At 35.7% G+C, this 22555-nt stretch overlaps 1 protein-coding gene across 5 annotated transcripts in view; it reads right to left on the bottom strand.

Moving 5' to 3' along the window:
• The window catches only part of Ppn (proteoglycan-like sulfated glycoprotein papilin), an 84687-nt gene that overhangs the window by 6653 nt on the left and 55479 nt on the right, over positions 1-22555 (bottom strand). For 3 of the 5 annotated variants that reach the window (XM_071706216.1, XM_071706215.1, XM_071706219.1), the window contains exons 3-32: positions 21413-21600; positions 18782-18842; positions 14478-14560; positions 13773-13923; positions 13448-13571; positions 13178-13258; positions 12832-13004; positions 12607-12742; positions 11864-12207; positions 11602-11781; positions 11308-11481; positions 10924-11106; positions 10609-10750; positions 9696-9817; positions 9023-9458; positions 8532-8888; positions 7705-8259; positions 7300-7633; positions 7090-7214; positions 6718-6918; positions 5981-6379; positions 5501-5857; positions 5125-5301; positions 4721-4900; positions 2852-3022; positions 2133-2348; positions 1890-2060; positions 1243-1650; positions 760-972; positions 441-608 (exon numbers count right to left, since the gene is read on the bottom strand). In XM_071706216.1, the coding sequence (XP_071562317.1) occupies positions 441-608; positions 760-972; positions 1243-1650; positions 1890-2060; positions 2133-2348; positions 2852-3022; positions 4721-4900; positions 5125-5301; positions 5501-5857; positions 5981-6379; positions 6718-6918; positions 7090-7214; positions 7300-7633; positions 7705-8259; positions 8532-8888; positions 9023-9458; positions 9696-9817; positions 10609-10750; positions 10924-11106; positions 11308-11481; positions 11602-11781; positions 11864-12207; positions 12607-12742; positions 12832-13004; positions 13178-13258; positions 13448-13571; positions 13773-13923; positions 14478-14560; positions 18782-18842; positions 21413-21600 (6610 nt within the window). The remainder of the gene's footprint in view (positions 1-440; positions 609-759; positions 973-1242; positions 1651-1889; positions 2061-2132; positions 2349-2851; positions 3023-4720; positions 4901-5124; positions 5302-5500; positions 5858-5980; positions 6380-6717; positions 6919-7089; positions 7215-7299; positions 7634-7704; positions 8260-8531; positions 8889-9022; positions 9459-9695; positions 9818-10608; positions 10751-10923; positions 11107-11307; positions 11482-11601; positions 11782-11863; positions 12208-12606; positions 12743-12831; positions 13005-13177; positions 13259-13447; positions 13572-13772; positions 13924-14477; positions 14561-18781; positions 18843-21412; positions 21601-22555) is intronic. The other 2 variants (XM_071706217.1, XM_071706218.1) reach the window with 2 other exon arrangements.

Raw genomic sequence — 22555 nt, 5'->3', positions numbered from 1 at the left:
GCATAAAAATTGTTAAAAAGTTATTAGTTAATGCTTTATTTGCTGTTGTATCTTGTAGAAAACAAATTTATATGTGCAACGTGCAACAATTTTTATCTTCACATTTACGTTTGGGTGTAAATTTAACTTTAATCGCAATAGGAGAATGTACATTTTTAAATGTATCATTATTTTTAAAATATATATTTAAATTTAATTACGATTACGGTAATATACGAATACATTTTAATCGCATGTATAAAGGATTGAGAGATAGAGACGCGAGCTTGAATAAAAATTGCCAAAAAAAGCGAGAAAAGCCTTTAAACATATAAAAAATACATGAAGATTATATATGCATAAAAATGGCGATTGCTGGTAACACTGCAACAAAGCTGTATATCTGCAATAATAAAAAAAGAATAAGAAACTCATTAGCGAACTCGCTCTCCTAAACTTACTCCTAAGACAAGTGTTAATGCAAGATTCGAAAGTCTTGAATCTGTTGCGATTGCCACCACATCCGGTATAAATAAACGCCCGGCACGTTTGACGTTCCTCGTCGAAGTAAAATCGTTTCGTAGCACCGGTCGTGCAAGATCCACTATCAACTGGTTCTTTACAGATCGCTGTATCATCATTATAAAGACTATTATACGATCCATATATTTTATAGTAATAAGTTCAATGAAAATATAACGACGACATGAAAATTAAGTGCTTGAAGGAATCATTGTTCAACAGGAAACGTTAAAGAGACAATGAGATAAATATACGTACATAAGTTTGAAACACTGGTGTCGTTTCCGGGAGGTAGAGGTTCCTCGTGATGTATGCAAATGGATTCGCACTCAGAAATTGTACTGAATCTGTTAGCGTTGCCATCGCATCCACCATACATGAATTCATGGCAGGCACGTAAATTTGGTTCATAATAATATTTGCGGAAAGTGCCTCTGCATGGGCCGGAGTCCACAGCGAGATTACACATATCTGAAAAGAGAGACCATTAATTCAATTTTAATCATATTAATTAATCTTTTTAAATAATTGTTTTATAAAAATGCTTAGTAAAAGAATAAAGAATAGGGACAATTACTATGCAAACATTTTTAAATTTAAACTTCGAGATATTGGATCTTTCTCGTAATATGGATTATACATATGTATGTTGAATAAACTATATATCTAGTGCTTTGTACTTAATGAACAGATTTTATTACAGACAAAATGGCAACGTAAATAGAGTTCGTTACAATTTACCTTGTCCATGGAATTTTCCGCAGAGCCGCTCGCATTGTTCTTCGGTCTGAAATCTGTTGGCATTTCCACCACACCCGCCATAAATAAACGCCTGACACATCTGATGCTGGGCATCGTAGTAATACGCGGTAAGACTTTCTTCACAATCGCCAGAATCGACCGGCGCCAAGCAAATCGTACTCTTCGGTTCTCCAGTCGGCGGAGTTATCGTGGCTGGTGCTTGAGTAACCTCCGGTGGTGTCTGCCGCCTACACTTCCTCTCGCAAGATTCTCTATCCTGGAAGCGATTCTTATTGCCTTGGCAGCCGCTGTATTCGAACTCGTAGCAAGCATCACTGCGTCTGTCGTAGTAGAATTGCTTTACAAAACCGTTACAAGGACCGATCACTTGTGGCAGGATGCAAGGATCTGAAATTATTATAAAATTTTTTTGGAATATTTGCAACACTTTCCGGGTTCCTTGTACTACGTGAATCAAACAAAGATATTAAATAACTTTTTTCTGTAATTAAATAAATTTCGTTTTATGTGTTTCAAGTTTCTTCATTGGAGATAATTATTAGAGTTTTTTGATGACAAGTATAAATTTTGGTATTTTTATTCTTTCATACATATTCTTTTATTTTTCAGCTTTACAGCTAACGTACCTTGAACTTCTCCGCAGCGATACTCGCACTCCTCGCGGGTGTTGAAATCGTTGCCATTACTCTGACAGCCGCCGTATCGGAACTGTTTGCAAACCCCATCACGACTGTCGTAGAACCATTTGACTTGATTCTCGGAGCAAGGACCATGTTCGTCGGGCAGGAAGCAGAATTCTATTCGATAATAGATGAATAATGGTACCGTGTTACTTATGAACAATTTCCGAAGTCCATTAGAAACGTTACCTATCCGGAACTCGACTTGTCCCGGTGGAGGCGGTGTGGTAATGACCACTTCACACCTGTTGACGCAGTCCTGTTCGGTTACGAAATTATTCTCATTCCCGCCGCATCCACCGTAATAGAACTGCCGACAGTGTTGCTCATAGGAATCGTAGTACCATCGTTGAGTGTAGTTGTGGCACTCTCCCAAGAGAGCGGGCAGGAGGCAGATATCTTGTTCTGTATTCGTAAGTTTAGCAATTATACTTGTGCTATGTTATTGCTTAGTAAAAAGTTTTAAAAATCAAAGAAAGGTTAAGAATTTTTAGTTTCTTATTAATTAATTCTTATTAACGTTAAAATATGATATGTTAATATAGTAATAATAGTTAATTTCAAAAGCCTTGACATAAACTTTTATATTATAGAATTTGAGAAAAAGATAGGGGGAAAAAGAGAAATCGAGGCAAGTATTTATACTTTTTTTCTATATAATTTCTCTATATAACTATATATTAACGAAAAAAATTGTAATGTGTTGTTACATATGATAGAATATCACACATTATGTGCAATTAAATGTAAATCTGTTTCAATTATAATTAAATTAAGTTTGAAAAAAGACGATTTATACTGTTAATGCTATTAAAAACGCCAAAAAATGTGCGCTTTTAAAAGTATAATAATAACATTTAACACAAAAAAGATGTTATAAAAGGAACGTAAGGGAAATGAAATCTTACCGATTTTAGGCGGACAATCAGACTCACATGCGTCTCTAGATTCAAAGTTATTTTTATTGCCATTACAACCAGTGTAATAGAATGGCATGCAGCGATTCTCTGATTGATCAAAGTACCATCTAGATTGCTTCTCCATGCATGTACCCTCCGCCCGTGGCAACGTGCAAATATCTGTTAATCGCATTAATTATTATACCGCATGCAATTAGAAACATTCAATCCTATTCCAACTACTTCATTATACCTGTCGTTAGTTTAAGAATTCTTATTCCTACTGTTAGTCAAACTACTCAGCTGCTGTGACTAAGACTCATATCCAATTCAAGTAAATAATTTATAAAAACCTATATTTGCTGGTTTTTACTCTATCACCATCATATTAATGTTATGGGGTTGCACACATGCACACATACACATACGCACACACACACGCACGCACGCATGCACACACAGAATATTAAAAAAATTATTATATAATTAAAATTATTAAAGTACAATTTATAAGTAATTTAATAACATAATATCACTATTCAATTCTTAATTAACCATAATTAGGCATTATTTATCATGTTTAATCCTGCAATTATCAAAAATGTAATTTTAGCATTAAATATAATATGGTACTTTACATGAAAAAATCCAAGAAAAATTCACGTCTTTTTAAATTGTGTTGGACGAGATTATGCAAGTGAAAGCGTGCACATAAAACTAAAATTATGTGAAAGCTAACGCGCGATCGTGAATCATGTGATTGCGTTATTCCAGTCTCATATTGCTGCCGACATGTAATAACGACTCAACGTTGCATTCTATTTTCGGTTACCATCACCTATGAACTAAATACGGTTCGAAAAAAACAACAACAACAACATTGACGCTTTCTTGAAATCGAGCAAGAGCATTGAGGTTTCTTGTCAAATTGCGCGTGATGTTACCACGAAGCGATTAAGCTCTTTCTTTCTTCGTTGCTGTCTATACCTTGTGAAGGACAGCGCTGCTGGCAGGCAGCAAGAGTACGGAATCTATTGGCATTGCCTTTACAACCGCCGTAAACAAATTGGCTACAAGTGCCACGCTCGGCATCGTAATACCAGCGCAATGCCGAGCCCGGACAAGGTCCGGGATCTCTCTTCATAGCGCATACGTCAGACAGATTTACTGCAAAAGTTCGTCCATCACTGTGCGATCGAGTCGTTGAGGAACGACTAGAGGAACGTTTAGAAGTAATATCCGTGGCAGTTTTGAATAAGCCCAACACACTTACAAGAATATTACTCATTCTTGATAGACTTATGCAGCTTATGCTCCATTTACGTGCCGAGTAATCTCATAGGGTTCTTTTATCATAATATATTTTTAGTAAAAACTATAAATATTATTAAGTTCCTAGATATTAAATCTTATTTAGATTTTATCTCACAGATCTTATTTATATTAAAGTATAAAGTAACAATTCTTTAAAGTATAAAGTATAAAGTAACTATTCTTTTGATAAATTTTTATATCTCACATATATTAAAGGTAAATGCGTTATATATTATTAATTAGATTTACGCGTTTGATCACATCTGTTAGATAAAATTTATTAAAGTTTGCCATTGCTAAAATTATTAAATATACAATATCAAGCATTCCATATAATTAAACTACTGTTACTAAATTAAATCCCAACCATAGAATCAATTTTTTAAAAATAGTAGTTGCATAATATCTCGTCGTTAGAAAAGATTTATCAAGTAATAAATACTGATTAAATTTTAAACCATATTTTAAAATAAGTGTCATAAATAAACTAATAATTTACTTAAGATACACGAAATTTTAATGCACATACAAAAAGCAATAACAATAATGAAAACGGAAACATACCTTTCCTTCGACCTGGCTGTAAGCATTGTTGATGGCAAGCGATTTCTGTCGGGAAGTTGTTGTCGTTCGCTTTGCAACCACCGTATACGAATTGTTCGCAAGTTTGCGATTCTCGGTTGAAGTACCATTTTGTGAAATTGCCTGCGCAAGGACCTGCTTCTTTCGGTTGATCGCAAGGATCTGTAAAATTTAAATAATATAAACTTACAACTTATAAGTATTAGTTGTTTAACTGACTCCGTAAATTCTCTCAGGTGTAATATATTTTATCTATTAGATTAAATTTAATATAATATAAGTAAAGGTTTTTATTAAATACATTAAAAATACATATTTAACAAGAGCAAAATAATTTAAATGAGAATATAATATTTTTATATACCGTAATTGATAACCTTGCTTACCGATATCGTCCGGTGTGACGCAAAGTTCTTCGCACTCTTCCCTTGTTTTGAACTTGTTAGCATTGCCGAGGCAACCACCATAGACGAACTGACCGCATTGTTTCCTGTTGGCATCATAATACCACGTTGGATGATATCCTTCGCAAGGACCAGCGATTTTTGGTAAGAAGCAAGCAGCTGCAAAATAAACCGAAGATTCGTTGTGTAAATTTTGAATTTTGATACGTTAAATAGATATAATTGGTTTGTTTATAAGGAGTTGATTTTAAAATTCTATAAATAAGAAATACATTTTTAATTCTAATCTTATAAGTATAGCAGGAAAATGCAATATGTAACAATTATTCTGCAAAATATCATGCTTGAATATAGCTACCTTTTCCTTTCGGTTGAACGCAAACTTCTTTGCACTCCTCCTGTGTTTTGAATCGATTTTCGTTACCCTCGCAGCCTCCGTACCAGAATCTCGAGCAACCACCGTAATCGGTATCATAAAACCACTTGACTGTAAAGTCTCGACAAGAGCCTCTATCCTTCTTCAAACCACATGCAGCACCAGGCATTGAAGGTACTGTGAGACAACCTTCGAAGTTCTCCCCTTGAGCTTCCTCGATTCCGTCGGGACAGCATCCGTACTGCGATGCGTCACAGGTGCATCCCGCAAAGTTTGGTCCTTTAGCTGGCGTTCTGCCATCCGAACAGCATTTATATTGCGTGTTCTCGCATCCGCAACCTGTAAATATTACACAACGCATTATACAAAGCATGTAATAATTATCTATTCTTTTTGACTTAAGCTCGAGCTACACTCAACAAGTCAATTTTATATTATTTTACCACGATCGTATATAGTTACCTTGACCATGGGAGCCCTTGGCGATAGTAATGCCATCGGGACAGCATCCAAACTGGTAAGTGTAACACGGGCAACCCTCGAAATTAGGTCCGTTGGCAGGGGTAAACCGGTTCGGGCAGCAACCGTGGGGTGTGTACTGACAGCCACAGCCCTCATTGTTTGATCCGCGCGCCGCCGTCGAATTATCCGGGCAACAACCGAATCTCGTATATTGGCAGCCACAGCCGTAGAAGTTTGGTCCACGAGCTGGCAGAATGTTATCCGGACAGCACTTGTACGGGGTCGATAAGCAGCATCCCTCATTGTTCGGTCCATGTGCCGGTGTTACTCCATCCTCACAGCATCCGTAAGCACTGTCATGGCATGGCATGCGACAGCCATAGTTGTCCGGTCCAAGAGCTATGGAAACAATCACGAACGATGGAAGCATATAGGAGTAGTTCAGAATGGCTCGTCAGCTTGTTTCGATATTTTCCAATTATCCATTCAATCGATTAATGGCATGAATCCATCAATGACAAATAAATGGTATAAAATTGGTGTAAAAAGCGACTTGTCTTTTATAACGCACTATTATTATAAAATATTATTTTATATTTAATGATAGGTTTCAAAATATTAATAGCCGGCGATGTTAGTATCTTTTTCGATTCAGCGAGTTCTGTGAATAATTAACTGCTTCCAAAGCTAATGTCTTATAAAATTTGTGATAATTTATTTATTATTATGCAACCAACCCGCGGAAACTCCGTCAGGACAACATCCAAAGTAGGACGCGCTGCAGTTTTCGGTATTAATGACGCCGCACCCCTCAAAGTTAGCACCATTTGCAATGCTGATACCGTCAGGACAGCAACCGTAAGTGGTGTTTGCGCAATCTTGTGAAATAGTTGTTATTTCATATATCTCCGATGTTTCAGTAACTTCTTCCTCGCAACCTTAATACAACATGTGCCATTATTTAAAACGTTTAAAAATACGTACAATACTCAATAAAAACACATAATATAACATGACCAGTCTAATCTAAGTAAGAGAATATCATACAGATTTATTGTATATTCTTATACAGGTGTATAATTTACACGATACAAAGACGAAACACATACCTTCGCCATTAGGACCAGAAGCGGCTTTCATATCACCTGGGCAGCAACCAAACTTGGTGATATTACAACATCCCAGATAATTCTTTCCACTCGCTGCAGTCTCGTTGTCAGGACAACATCCAAATCTACGCGGTTAAATGCACAAGCGGTTAATTTATAAGACTGAGATCATACATGTGAGGAGATTACTTTATAAAAATGGAAACTAACTCTGTTTCTTTACACGGTTTCTTGCATCCTTCGTAATCGTTGCCTTGCGCTGTAGTAACACCGTCGGGACAGCAACCGAAGAGTGATTCGTTACAATGAGAGTCGGGACAACCCTTGTTCTTGGGGCCAGTGGCTGGTGACACGCCATCGGGACAGCAACCGTATCGTGTCTCGTTGCATGTTTGCGGTGTCGGGCAACCTTGACCAAATGGTCCCTGAGCAACGGTGATATTGTCGTAGCAACATCCGAAGGGCGTTTTCTTGCAGCTCTTCCTTGGTTTGCATTGTCGTTTGGTTGTTGTTTCTGGGAAGCTAGTTGTCCATATCTCTGTGACTAAAGTTATAAATTGACATTAATATATCATAGAAAAATATCTACATATTTTCTCATTCAAGATTACTTACTATGAGTCTTTTCGGTAAGATCGGTTTCTCCACTGATCGTGGAGGACGTAATTTCCGTCTCACCGGATACTGTTGTCTCTTCGAGAGACGATGTCGTAGCCGATGATTCAGTCGTTTCGCCTGACAAAGTTGTCTCACCCGATTCGGTTGTCATACCTGACTCGGTAGTCTCCGTAACTTCCGTCTCCGTAGAAACCGTGACGGTACTCTCGCTGGATTCTGTCGCGCCAGATTCGCTTGATTCGATCGTCAATCCGGATTCTGTTGTCTCAGCTGATTCTGTGCTAATACCGGACTCAGTTGTCTCTCCTGATTCTGTAGTTTGTCCCGATTCGGTTACCTCGCTACCGGTAGTTTCAGTCTCACCCGATGGACTCGTTTCAGAAACAGTAGTGTCTTCCGTACTGCTAACTATTGTACTACTCTCGTCTGTTTGACTCGTTGCCGTAGTTATAGTGTCAGTACTTTGTTCCTCAGAACCGAAATCGTACTCGCCAGGTACGTTTAATTTGGTTGTTGGCTCAGAAACTACTGTTGATGTCTCAGACGCCGTTTCTGCGAAATATTATTATTACTTTGTAATTTGTAAACCACCTTTGACGTTGATAAATGAATTATTTAATTTTATGCTTATGTTAACCAAGAAATATAAGCGCTCATGCATTTTTACGTTATAAAGATATTGAAAATCTCGTAAAATACATTTAAAATATTGCCATATCTATGATTTAAATTTAAATAATAAAATACAAAATTACAATATTTTAATTATATCTCTATGTGATATTAAATCAATATTGTGAACTATTTTACGATTTAATGCGTACCGGAGGTGATCTCGCTTTCAGTCGTTTCTGTTTCCTCTGTACCTGTGGTCTCCGTCTCTGAAGATAATGTACTTGGTGGAGATTGCGTAGACTCGGTCGTGTCTGTGGATTCGGTAGTTTGTGTTGTTTCAGTCTCTGTCGAATCGGTCGTTTCGGTATTTGTCGTTTCTGTTTCGGTGGATTCTTCCGATTCACTCGTCGAAGAAATCGTGGTTTCCGCTGAAGTGACATCGGTGTCAGCCGATTCGCTTGTTACGTCGCTTGAATCAGTCGTTATACCACTGGCAGTTGATTCAGAATCTACACTGCTAGTCAATTCGCTGGAAACGGAATAATCTGTCGATTGTTCCGATATTCCTACATCACACATCAAAGGAATTAATAACTACATAAAACAATACTGATTTTATCAACGATGTAAATGACTTCGACATTATCTGGGATAATAGCTTTCTTGAAAACTGTAATAAGTATATTTGACAGAAACGTACCACTATCGGATCCCGATGTTTGAGTGAATTCGTCCGTAGATGCGCTCGCGCCGGATCCTTCTTCGGGGCTGATACTGGAACCTTCTTCGATAGTAGTCCCGGATCCTTCGAGCGTTACGTCAGTTCCTTCGGTGATGTCCGATTCAGTTACCTCTGTGCTAAACTCGGTCGTGCCGGTTTTGCCTTCCGTCGTGATTCCGCTAACCGGACTTTCGCTCTCTTCGACATCGGTAGACTCGGTATCGATAGTGCTGCCGGTGAAGAAGCCAGTGTCAAACATGGTAAAATCATCGTCGCCGCTACCTTCGCCGCTACCCAATTCGGAAGGTGATATATCGCCTCTCGTAGAATCGCTAAACATAGTGTCGTAAACGTCGCTTTCGGTAAACAGCGAACTCAGAGATGTTGGTTCTGTTTGGTTGATTAGTTTGCCCTTCTGAAAAAAAAAGACCGAGAAAAGACACTTAAATGCAACTATCTAATCCTCGACGAGACGCAAAATCGACAGAGAATCGCGTTATCAGACTGTTTCGCGCGTAAGGAAAGGTTGATTTGATTCGCGAATCCGAGATGACTCTTTGAAACGGTGGAACAATAAGAAACGAAGTTACCAAGTAACTCCAGTCGCACCTAATATTTAATTAAGTGCGAGAAACGACCCAGTTTCACTTACCCCCGCAGGAAGACTGACTTCACCGGCAGCTATTTCTTCTTCTTCCTCCTCTTCCTCCTCGCACTCTTCCTCCTCCTCCTCTGTCGTTTCCTCATCCGGCTCCTTGTCGCTCGGTGTCACACCTGCGTTCAGCAAAATAACAATTTTACATAAGTCGTAATTTAAATTTCTAATATGAACGTCTTTTAAAAGTATGCACATGAAAATAATATAACGTTGGCGAATTCTATGCGTGCACTCTATTTATCGTTGACTAGCTTCGAAAGCACATCGGAAATTTAATTTTCCTTGCTACAGAGAATGAGAGATATGTAATTCACGGTAGGTGGTTCGTGTTGCCCTTTAAAATGTGATAAGTGCTAGGACATTTAAATTTAATACCACGAACCTCATTATTTTCACGCCTGCTGTTCAAGGCATATTCAATATATTATGCTCGTGGCCTATAATGAAAAGGTTTACGTCACAATAAATCACGTACTCTGCGTTATGATGAAGCAAATGTTAATACGTACATACATCTTTATTATCTCTCGTAATGAAAATGACAATATCCAAGGCATTTTCGAGGTAAACAGAATTTACAGAATAAATTTCTTTTTTTCCAAATAAGATAGTTTAATGGATCGTGTATTAATATGCATTAATATATTCTTCTTTCATCAATAGTGATATAATGGCATATAAATAATACAAAATAAATAAATTTTAAAGATTTAAATAATAGATTTATTAAACAACAGTTTTTAAAGTTACTATTAATTTAAGTCTTTTTTAAACTATTGTTATTTTAAAAAGTAATACTTTCTTTTTGTTGCAAAAATTATTTATTTTACACCTGTATGTAAATTGTAAAACATTAAACTATTTTATTTAAAAATATAGAAAAAGACTAAGCTTGTTAAACCTTTACCTTCTTCACAAGGTTCATCATTGCATTTTTCGGTAGAGAACATAATGTCATCGGCATTACACTGATTCACAGGTACCGTCTTATTTTCACTCATGCATATCACTTTGCGAGTCATGTCGCCACCGCCACATGGCTTCGAACACTGCAACATATTACAACGTGATTGATAACGCTGTTGATTACATTTCGAGAAAATTAACAAATCTGATTATAAATTTTACAAAACCACAGCAGTAACTTTAACAAAACGATATCAATTGACCATATTTAAAAATAAAATTGTTACATATGCCCGGAAATAAATTAAGGACAAACCTTGCTCCAAGGCCCTGCAAACCATTCGCCCTTGCACGGTTCTTCAGCGGTGCAATTCTGGGTACTTTCAAATTTCTTTTCAGGATCGCATTTCTCGTCCGAAACTTTCTTCACAGTATCGTCACTAAAAGTACCACAGAACACTTTGCGCGTCTGAACGCCGTTTCCGCACTTTGCCGAACACTAGGAAAATGTTAATAAAGATAAAAAACACAAATAGAATAAATTTTATTGTTATACATTTAATTAAAAGCTAACGTTAACAATATTTAATTTAAAGGATACGACTAATGTTAGCCAATTTATTTGTATATAGAAGTACATTTTTACTTTGGAGTAAATAATGAAAGAGATGCAAAAGAATGTTTATTTATTTATTTTTACCTCACTCCATTGCGAGGTAAACCACTGGAAATCGCAATTCTTGGCTTTCTCACAATCTCTTTCCAATTCCGGCTTTTTGTCTGCATCACACAAGTCATCTGGATAAACTGTGCCATCTTGAGTAGCGCAATGGGCCGTTCTGGTTTCTTTGACGAGATCACATTTTTCCTCGCACTATTATAAGAAAAGATTTTCAAATTATATTTGTTTGTTTAAAACTTTGAGAAGCATATAGAAGCAATTTCGGTCATTTCTTATTTAATAAAAAGTTATTAGCGTGTTCAAAGGACTCACTCCGCTCCATTCAGAGGCAACCCAATCGAGACCAGCGCAAGGTCTCAGCTCGCAATCTTTTTCACGTTCGGGCACCTCCGTTTCGCATGCCTCATCTTCCAACACTTGGATCTTGCCGTCCACCTTCTTGTAGCACGTGACTGCCCTGGTTTGCTTACCAGGCCCGCATATATGATCGCACTGAGAGAAAATTTATTTTTTTTCATCATATAATCATATAATCGTATAATTTAATATCGCTATACGTGATAATACAACTTACAGGCTTCCAGGGACCTTCATGCCACAGCGGGCAATCCACATCTTTGTTGCATTCCTGCTTAGCGAGTCCTTTCGGCCCGACTTTTTCCAGACATTGAGAATCATCCACCACGGAAGCAATTCCACCCGAGATGATTTGCTCGCATTTGATCTCTCTGGTCTGCTCGCCCCCTTCGCCGCAATGTTTCGTGCAATTTGACCACGGGCCTTCTACCCAGCCAGGCGGACACGGTTCTTCGCTACAGCTCTGAGTGTCAGCCGGTTCCAACTGCGGATCGCATAAGCTCTCATCCACCGGCTGATTGTCGCGCCTTCGTACACAAGCTACTCGTCTCGATTGATAGCCTTAAAAGGTAAACGAAACGGACTTGCCTTTGTTCGTATAAAACTGTTACTCTAGATTAACAGGTTAGATTAATAGGTAATTGTTAATTTCAATGTTCAAACTATAATTAAAATTGATCAGCAATATTTATTACTTTGCTGCCATTTAGTTTTATGATAGCCAAGTAATTACTTACATTATTTTGAGGGATATATTAATATTTCGTCAATATTCGAATTAAAATAAAAGTATAGTTTACTAAAACAATTGAAATAATTTCTTAGTATTATCAACACGAACACATATTTTAAATATTTGCGCATAACGGGTGAAAGCATTGTTTCCTATGACGAGAAAATATGAACTTGAGAACCTGCAGTTTTAATTGCGCGTATATTAAAAAGATAATCTTATAATACCTCCACCGCAACTGACGCTGCAACCTGAGAATTCATCGGTTACCCAAGTGTAACTGTCCGGATCGGTACGCGTCGAGAACTTCTTGGGTATGCTGTACTCATAATGCACTCCTACGTTGCGGTCCTGGTACAGCAACTGCGAAAGGAAAACGGTTCCTCGTTAATACACTCTCGGCTCTGAATATTTCAGTAGCAAAAGAAAACCGACACCGATGGTATACCGACCACAACGTAAATCGGCTCATTCGTTGGTCCCAGAGCCGTGATGGTATCAGGTGCCGCAAATCCTTGTGGATCTCTAGCGTAATGAAAGATCGTACCGGAGAAGCGCAAGCTGCGCGGAAAATCTATTCTCCAATTGCCGTTTAAATAGTAATGTCCGGTTGTGTTGCGTATAGCTAATTAACAATTTTCAAAAATATTTAGAATGAGCAACTGTCCAACCAACTTATTCATATTATATTTATTGATAAAATTATTAATATTAATATTAAATTATTGATTCATATTAGTTAAATATTTATACATCACGCTATTTTACTTTTTGATATTTATACGAGTTTTTACTCACCTAAATAATTGTTAGATGGATAATTTTCTTTTATAACAATATTTGTCGCGCCCTCGGGAATAAGTAAAATATCAATATAACCTGGAAAAATAATATTTCTATTATTAGTGTAAAATAATAGAATTGCAAATAACTTTATAAAGTAATAGAAAATTAATTAAAATATACAATATCGATTACACAGAAATAATTTTAATCGCTTGCTGGAAAGTTGTTATGGGAAAGTTACTAAATTTTAATTGCAAAGATTAATTAACGAAAATTACTCACCCACTTGGAGGTCGTCTGTATCAAATAAGCCGGTAACGGTATTGCAATCTGAGCCATCGCCACCGCACTCTCTGCACGCATCTTCTCTGGCATCGCTTCCCAACATCATATCGCATCCGACGTGCTAGCGGACAATTTTATAAATCAATTCTATCGAAATATATGGAGCTTTTTTTAAATTTTATTTAACCATAAGGCATTATTTAACATAAGCCTATATTATTTGGTAAGACTATACGATCGAAAATATATTTTAAATAAAATTATCTAATTGTTTCTTACGCAATTATAAATTTGTGATAATTAATGATTAAACATAATTTACCATGCATTTGCCTTTGACGCAAACATCGTTCTTTTCGGATTCACAAGGAGTGCCGTCGACCACGGCGACTTTATGCCTGTAGAAAAATCGCTCGCCTCGTGGCATGCAATTCAGTTCGCATTTATTCGGACTTCCGGTGTACGGAATCCAACTGTGGAAAATAAATAATAATGTGTAATTAAAAATCAATTATTATTGTGTCCATTTTGTCAATCAGTTACTAATATCTATTACCTTATATTATTTAATTTATTTAAACGATGTATTTTGCATCGGTAGTGAAACATCCACCATAGCAAATAAGAGATTCGGATCATGATTTTATTCTATATTAATAAATAACAGTATTTATGTGATCATAGTTTTGAAAGAAACTTTCGAATCCCTTTCGATTACTTAATTTACGATGCATGAAGAAAAAAGGGTGTCCATAAATATTATGTCTTTCATTAAATGACGGAATAAGCGGCCGTGGATTGCAGGACAAATAGGCGGATTATTAAGTGATGTCAAAGGCCGCGGAGAATTCTATCATCGTCCCAGGTCGGAGTACCGAACATAAATCACCGTCACTACGCAACAATAATCTCGTTTCATGAATTCGACAGAATTCCCAATCGAGTGGACATTGATAATCATAATATAGTCACGAGAAAGGGGGAGGGAGAGAAAGAGACAAGAAGAAAAAGAAGAAAAAATACCCACTCATAATAAACTCCTTCGAAGGGTACGTTGTTGAACTCCGCGCACTGTTCCGCACGAAAATCCTTCGATTCACCAGGACATTCCTGCAAAAAAGTAATTAACAATTTTTTAATTTAGCGGAATAAAATTATTAGCGCATAGATTATACTTTAACTTAAATTATTTACTAGTCCGTAATATCGAATAGACAACAAACATAAAGACTGTTTTTAGCGATTTTAATGACCAAAAATACAAATTGTTCTATGAAGAATCCATAGCTTTTTTTCTGATAAGAAACAGTAATTTAAAGAAGTACGAATTTACTTTTTAATATTTTCTATCAAAATCTCATAATATTTTGCGCTGATATTGAGAAATTCCTGTTGCGCCTTTGTATTATTAATAAATATAAGTCAGTGCAGCAATTAAAACACGGATTAAATGAAAGTAACATCTTTGCAAAAAAGCAAAACGATGCAAAATCACGGTTGAAACTTAAAATCGCTGGAAAAGTAAGTCGCGCAAATTCATTTCTATCGTATTCCACTGTGCTTTATTGTTTTCATTTTGTCAACCTTAAATTTGAAATACATATCTGCGATGGATGTCGAGTTTACATATGAAGAAATATACACATGCTTGAGCATCATTGAGAAAAACGTTTCATCATCTTGTGAAGGGATCGAAGAAAAATGTCGCTCGATGGGGCAGAAGGGTCTTTGTTAAAGGATCAGTGTAACGTCCCTATTTTGTGACTAGCGGTTCTTTTTGTTAGGTCAATTTGACTTTTCAAACATCTTATCTCCATGAGATATGTCATTTTCTTAACATTACTTGTTGCAGTAAAAATGTAAAAATGTTGTAGTAAAAATGTAAAAACCTTAGCAAGTTATTTAACATGCAGTCTTATATTTTCACCCTTGTATTGTGCCTTTATCGATTTTGATGATCAAAACCTGTTTACGAATCATTCTTGACTAATATTTATATCATATCTAAATAATAATATTTATAGACTTAGAAATTTTATCCGTATTTAATACTGTGAAATAAATGAGCGCGTGTTGTCGTGCTATTTCATGAACGGTCCGCAAAAATGAAATGACCCAGAAATGGACGAAGGGCAGATCTGTGGGGCAGGTAATGTCGATAAATCGAGTGGAACCCTAGCAAAAACGAAGAAAAGATACTCCGGCGGGACCGGTACCACGCACGAGGATACAGCACAGAATTTATGGGAGATTTCTTGCGAATGGAATGAAACACCAGTAAAAGGGTGGCAAGGCAACAGGGTAGCCTGAAATAGTAAGGGTGGAAAAGAGGAAAAGAAGGAGAGAGAAAGAGAAAAAGAGAAATGACATTCTGAAAAAAGTTTTAGTCGATAATCGAGGCATTCGAAAACGATGTCGCGAATAACGAATATTATACCAATTGTAGCAAACTTTGAAATTTATGAGGAATTATTTCGAGTGTTATATAGCCAACTGTTTGATATCGAACAGTTTTCCTTGAATGTCAGAATTATTTAAATCTATAATATTACTTTTAGAAGTAATAGTATCTCAGGTATATACAATATATATAGATAACATCGTATCCCCGATCCTTCTCAGAATCGTACCTTCAATCGTACTTTTTATTCGCCACAGGAAGCAAAAATCTTTTTTTTTTTTTTTTTTGGAAGAACCGAAAGGTAGGAAATACGTGCAAAATGAATTACAGCGATACATGCGTAACATTGTCTTTCTATGTATATTTTAACGCGGAGAGATAATAGGACAGTTAATCCTGGTATATATAGCTACCGATTATTTATGAGATCTCCAAAAAGATATCTTTTATTTACACAAGGTTTTTGAATGTAATCTCTAATAATATTCTCGATTTATATGAATTATTTAATACTTATTAAACTGATAAGTTATCTTCTAACTTCTTACTACTTCAGGAAACTGACGCATCATACGATTATGTTGACTATATATAATTCCTTTTAAGGAAAATTATTTATTCTGAAGATAAATAAGGCGAAAAACCGCAAATAAACAAGGAAAACATATATATAAGAAATAAATTATAAAAATGCAAAGATTAGAATCATCACTGTATGCATACTTATCTTTTTATATGTCATTTTATATATAATTATAAGTATGATCTATAACGAACGTAATTGTAATCTTTTATAACAACTGAGATGTATATTGTCATTCCAGGAAATAGACGTCAAAATGGCATCTGTTATATAGAGGATGTATAGCGACGTACCTTGCTATTTGTTCTAATTAGCGTCTAGCTCTAACAAGGTTAATACTTCGTGAGTCAATGCCGCATAATAGACTTCCGTTCATGAATCTTCTGCAGTCTATCGCGCAAACACACTTTTTAAAGAGACAATATATTTTAAAGAAAAAACTGTAATAATTACAAAATTTTTAATATTATGTATCAACTATCTAATACTATTATATATGCAATAAATTTCAAGACATTTTAAATGTAATACGGGATCCAAATTACGTTTGCATCCCATTAAACTCTTCAATAACAATCTGTCAATTCAAAATACGAAGTGATGGGTTCTTGTCGTGTCAGTTGCAGAAGATTTACGTAATAATCTCTTAGTTTGGTTTCGTAATTGTGTACAGAGCATGCTGTACTTCTCCACTTATAATTTTTATCGAAATAATTTTCTACCTCATTTTCTGCTCGCCATTAAGTAGTTTGATGAGTTGATGGCAAAAAATTCATAGAGAAAAGGCAGAACGCCGTTGGATACTAATTGCAGTTAATTAATCATAATTTTTCTATGAGCTACAGAAGTGAAAATATCATGAAAATGTGACCATAAATTTTTTACCACTTGCAGGTTTTATGATATTACATCGTATTTTCGTTCCATGTACGAACTTAAATTGGATGTTACATTTTAAAATGGTGCACACGTATATATGTGTGTAATTATTTTTTTATAACAAGAAACATTTTTACTACCACTTTTAAAATAAAACATACTGCTTTTTTTTATCAAATCTAATTGAGAAAATTTTAATAATTCGTGATTTCCAACAGTAGGAGTAAAATTATCAAAGCTAAAAAAGATGAGAAATTTGTAGCAGTAGTACAAAACTTTTTAAAACAATTACAAATTCTCGAGAAACTACTCGAGGGGATGTTTGAATGTATATGTCGTGATAGTTAAAAGCGCGGTAACCTCATCCGAGTGTTGTCGTAAAAACGCGTACATAAAAACGCATTCGTCTGTTTGGGAGGGCATATTTTTAGAATGATGAATGGATCGACGATATGAGGTGATTTGCTGAATCACCTCGTTGAAATGTCGACAAGCTGCTCGATACAATTAGGAGCGTGCGGCATACATTATGATACGTAAATAGGAAGGAAAAGGTAAAGGTGAATATACCAAAATGAAACTTTTATTTTATCATAAATATAGAGATTAAAAGAGCTTTTTTTTTTAATTTAATAGCAGTTATTAATATCAATTTTTGATCAAAAACATTCCGAATCTAATAATATAAGTAAAAAATTAATATTAAATTAAAATAGAATTATTTTCTTAATATAACATAAAAGTATACTACTCAGTTAAACGTTTTGACATAAAATTCGCGATTTTTCAGAATCAAACTCGTTTTCTTAAATTTAAATGGATTGTGTACGTCTGAGTTTAGAGATTAATGACGTTGCAACTGGTTAAGAGGGCCGAATTAAATAATGACATAAATTATATGATTAAAGATCGGCGTGTCATTCGTTGACTCATATCTGATAGATTGAAGGCAGGCAGAACGTTTGGAAAAAACGTGACAACTGAGTCAATCAATCATTCACCGAGATCAACGAGCAAATAAATTGTAGATTAATCGTAATTTTCTATATTGATGGATCGTCTTCATAGTTAAATGACTGAATTATTTTATCTGATTAACGACAATCGTAAGAATCGCGAAAGAAGTGAAAGTTCAATTCATTGATTTTAGTTTGTTTACAGATAAAAGTACCTGGAATGCGCATTATGCGTCTAATCCCAAGATCTTTTGATAAACTGTCAGACTATTCGATCTATTAAAGCACATCACATAAATCACTTGCTCTTACAAGGCAATTAATCAAGTTCCTAATTGTACTCGATTCGCATAATCCGCAGCATTCCCACGACGGAATCTTTTTGTAATTTCCGGCCGATATTATCACATCGCGGAAGACGACGCAATCAGTCACATCCAGTGGGTGAGTTTATCGGGAATAAGACAATTATTATCGGGAATAAGTCGTTATTATTAATTTTCCGTACTCACTTGTATGTTGCACGAGAAGAATCTCCTGGATGTGCCAGTACACTTGTCATGACCACTGTCACTGCAACATTATAGAATAAATGTATTACTTTAATAATAAACGATAGAGTTTGAAATTAAAGCGAGATAGTATCACAGGCTTATACTTTTATTACTTATCAGTATTTCCTCATGTTTATAGTTATTTATCAAGTGATAAATATTATCATTATAGGAACAAATCGTCTTATTAAAAATATGAACTTTAATTCTGTAGTAATTAATTAAATTTAATCAGTTTTTCTCCCTCTTATATTACTCAAATATATTAATATGTTTATTCGTTTTGATTATAATTATAGCACTGTAAAAATTAATATCATTACTAGTATAAGGAATAAACAGTAGGATTCATTTATCGATTACGGTAACTATCCGAAAGATGAAATACATATCCAATGTGTAACAAAAGGGACAATGCCGGTATATTTAATGCAAGATACATTATAGTTGTTTTCTATATTACTTCTCACTTTAATTTATTCTACATCAATTTGTATTTGAATTATGCACTCTAGATTTTTTAGTTTCTATCAAATTTGATTAATATGAATTATGAAAAATTCTTTGCTAAATTGAGAATTATCTCTTCAACCAAAAAATTTCTTTGTTAAGAAAAAAATAAAATAAAATATAGACAGATCTTTCTACCTCTCTCAGTTAAAAAATAAGTAAATTATAAAATTTGCATGGAAGAAAATAGAAAATAATCAATAACGGCTGGTAATATTCTAGGTGAGTGTGAAGTTTCCTCAGAACAAAATTGAGAGATTACTGCTTCAATAAATTTCCGCAGTATCCTGGTAAGTGCTGCTTACTTATTTCGCACGAAGGTCTAACATTTAAAAATTTATTCTCCCAAGGTAGATACCTCTTTTTGCTTGATAAAATTTTTACAGCGAGATTCCAAGATTTATGTAGATTACGCAGTTACATTGTACAGTATTATGTGTCATGTTTTATTAATAGATTTATGTACACATTGCGTTACATTTTCGGAGTTTTATAATTTATTGGTACCTCTTGGTACATGAGAAACTTACGAAAACGCTACTTTCAAATCGAATCATTTTCAATATAAATACTAAATACTTAAAAAAGGTACAAATTATATAACTATAACGTTTTCTCCATTGATTTATGATTAATTTGCAATTTCTAATCGATCGAAAGTATCAACTGTATAGAAACGGAAAGCACATCATATCACGATCATCGTGCAAATGATGCGTTTTCTTCGCGATTAAATCGACACATTCAGCTGACCTGTGACACGATACATTCAATGTGAGGAGGTTGATGCTATGCGCGCATTACGCGCTTTCACGTTACGATTATATCTCTCGCGCTTTCTAAGATCCGTGGCTGTATCATTAGCGACGAGCCCATCCCAGCTGATCACTGGCACAATGTCGATCATCGATCGGTCACTCGCCCGATTTCCTACTCTAACGTAATCACGGCGCGTTGAAACCAACTTTAATTGCGCTTCGTCTTTGCGATGGGAAATTGTGAGAATTTCCCGGAGATAGCGTGACGTCGGGAGACGTGTAAGTGCCTACGATTAATCTTCCCTTAGTTTCGAGATAAGGAGGATTTACGGCAGATCTGTTGGCGTGTGCTAGGAGAAAAGTTTCGTTGATTTATCCTAAATTTAATCGCGGCTGACATACGACGCACTGTAAAAAAAAATTTTGGTTGACGTTCTCATATTACATTTGATTTTTATCGCAATTTATTTAAACAAAATTCCCGATTGGAATTTTCCAACGAAAACAGTGTTTTGTTTAAATACAGTGCAAAGAGTGTATATCAATAATGTTAGGAAGTTAAAGTTTGTTGAAGGGATATTTCTCCTTCAATAGAAATTTTCTCTTATATTATTTACATTATAGCTACAAAAATCTGTATTATTTAATTTATATAAATTATATAATTTATAACATTTTTATCAGTGTTTTGATAAAAACAGTTTCTTCAATTTGCTGCTTATACGATATTACATCGAGTATCCATTGCAGATCGAGACTTGATTAAATTCTTTGCAAGTTTGTGTCCGCTTTAATTCAATCTCAATCCAATTGAGCATACCATTGTAGCGAATTCTAAGGATAAGCGAGAAACTCAACGAGGCAAAATGGCTTCTTTCGGATAAACTCAACGAGGAACAACCTTTTAACTTTTAACTTTGTTGCAAATTTGAGCGAACGCAACTATGAAAATAACACAACAATTAATTGTTATATATAAAATCAGACTTGCGAAGGAATATTTATATACTCACTTGAAATTTTTTATGAAATATCGCGCCGAGAAATTTTTCACCAGGAAATGTCACAAGGTTATAAAAAATTAACAATTTGTAATATCTCACATTTCACAAAAGATCCAGCGCCACTGTTTCCATTTTCTACGATAATTCCACGAGAGATATATTAAGTTCGTTTTTCTTGCACGTGTCAAGTTCTCCAACACATCTGATTTGACATTATTCTTTAAGTAAATTATGTGTCAGGACGAGCGTTCTAACGTGAATGGTAGCAGATAGACGATAAATGTAAAAGAAACTTGTAAGGTATAACAGTAACTCACTCTATGTCGAGACATTGTCTGGTCTGATGGGCGACTCCGCCACCGCAGGAGCGCGAACAGGAACTGGGTGTCGACCATGGTCCCCAGTTGCCTCTCTCGGGCTCATCCGTGTCCGGTACGAAGCTGCTGGGCAGATAACCTTCGCCGTGTTGTCGGCGATGCCTTCCGTGCCTTAATTTTATATGATGCTGCAACAAGATCAAGAGAAATATATTTATTACGTTGTGCTCGCGTCTTCTTGTTCCATGCCGCGCCGCATCGTGCACCGGGAGAGTCTACAGGTATCACGAGGTCGCAGCTGGGGTCGCGAAAAAGATGTGGCCTGCCGTGAGAACGTAAGTGCGAGGGGAACATTTCGCGTTAAGTGCCCCCTTGTTCACTTGCAGCCTCCGCCTCCGAAGAACCATCCGTGCGACGTACAGTTGAGCTTCGTGGGTATAACAATGGTACTTGCGGTGGTTGCGCGGCATGAGGCATTTTAATCCCTCAAAACGGAAACAGCTCACGCACGTGTACCGTACGTGAAACGTATTTGAAGAATACATTCTTTAATCCATTATTTACCTACAGACAGTTAATTTTTTTTTCTCATAGGAGAGTGTAACTGCAATCTATTGTTTAATCTTTTCGCTCTTAATATCGAAATTCTTAACTGTAAAACTTATAATTAATATTCCATCCGGATATTCTTAGAATTTCATGCATCAATCAATTTCTTTGAATATACCTACTATTTTTTTAAGCAATTATTTTATTATATAATTACGTATGTGACTTATGCAAGTAAAATCCATCTCAGAAGTTCGCTGCGTAGCCATGTATGTGCTAAACGAGAAGAAACTTTATTCCAAGAATCGCATGCAACGTATTAATATTAGACAGTAAGAATTATATCATGGCAAACAAAAATCTCTCGGGTGTTTAGAAAGAAAGGCTTTAGAATTAATTTTTCAATATAAAGAATAAAGTCACAGTCAGAACGTTTGCCCGAGCTTTTATTCCAGAGGAAAGACGAAGAGTGGCCATATAACATTTCAATGGCCAGGTTTTTCTGGCGAGTGCCCAAAACAGTTTGCATTCGCCGGTTGAAAAGCGCATGTGCGGTTTTCAATGAAATTATTAGCTATCCTGCTTGCGTGATAA

This window comes from Temnothorax nylanderi, unplaced genomic scaffold (genome assembly GCF_030848795.1).
Source record: "Temnothorax nylanderi isolate EJ_2023f unplaced genomic scaffold, tnyl_v1.0 TNYL_tig0050_pilon, whole genome shotgun sequence".
In the NCBI taxonomy this organism is placed as follows: domain Eukaryota; kingdom Metazoa; phylum Arthropoda; class Insecta; order Hymenoptera; family Formicidae; genus Temnothorax; species Temnothorax nylanderi.
Note: the sequence above shows the minus strand (reverse complement) of the source record. Positions and strands in the feature narration are given on the sequence as shown.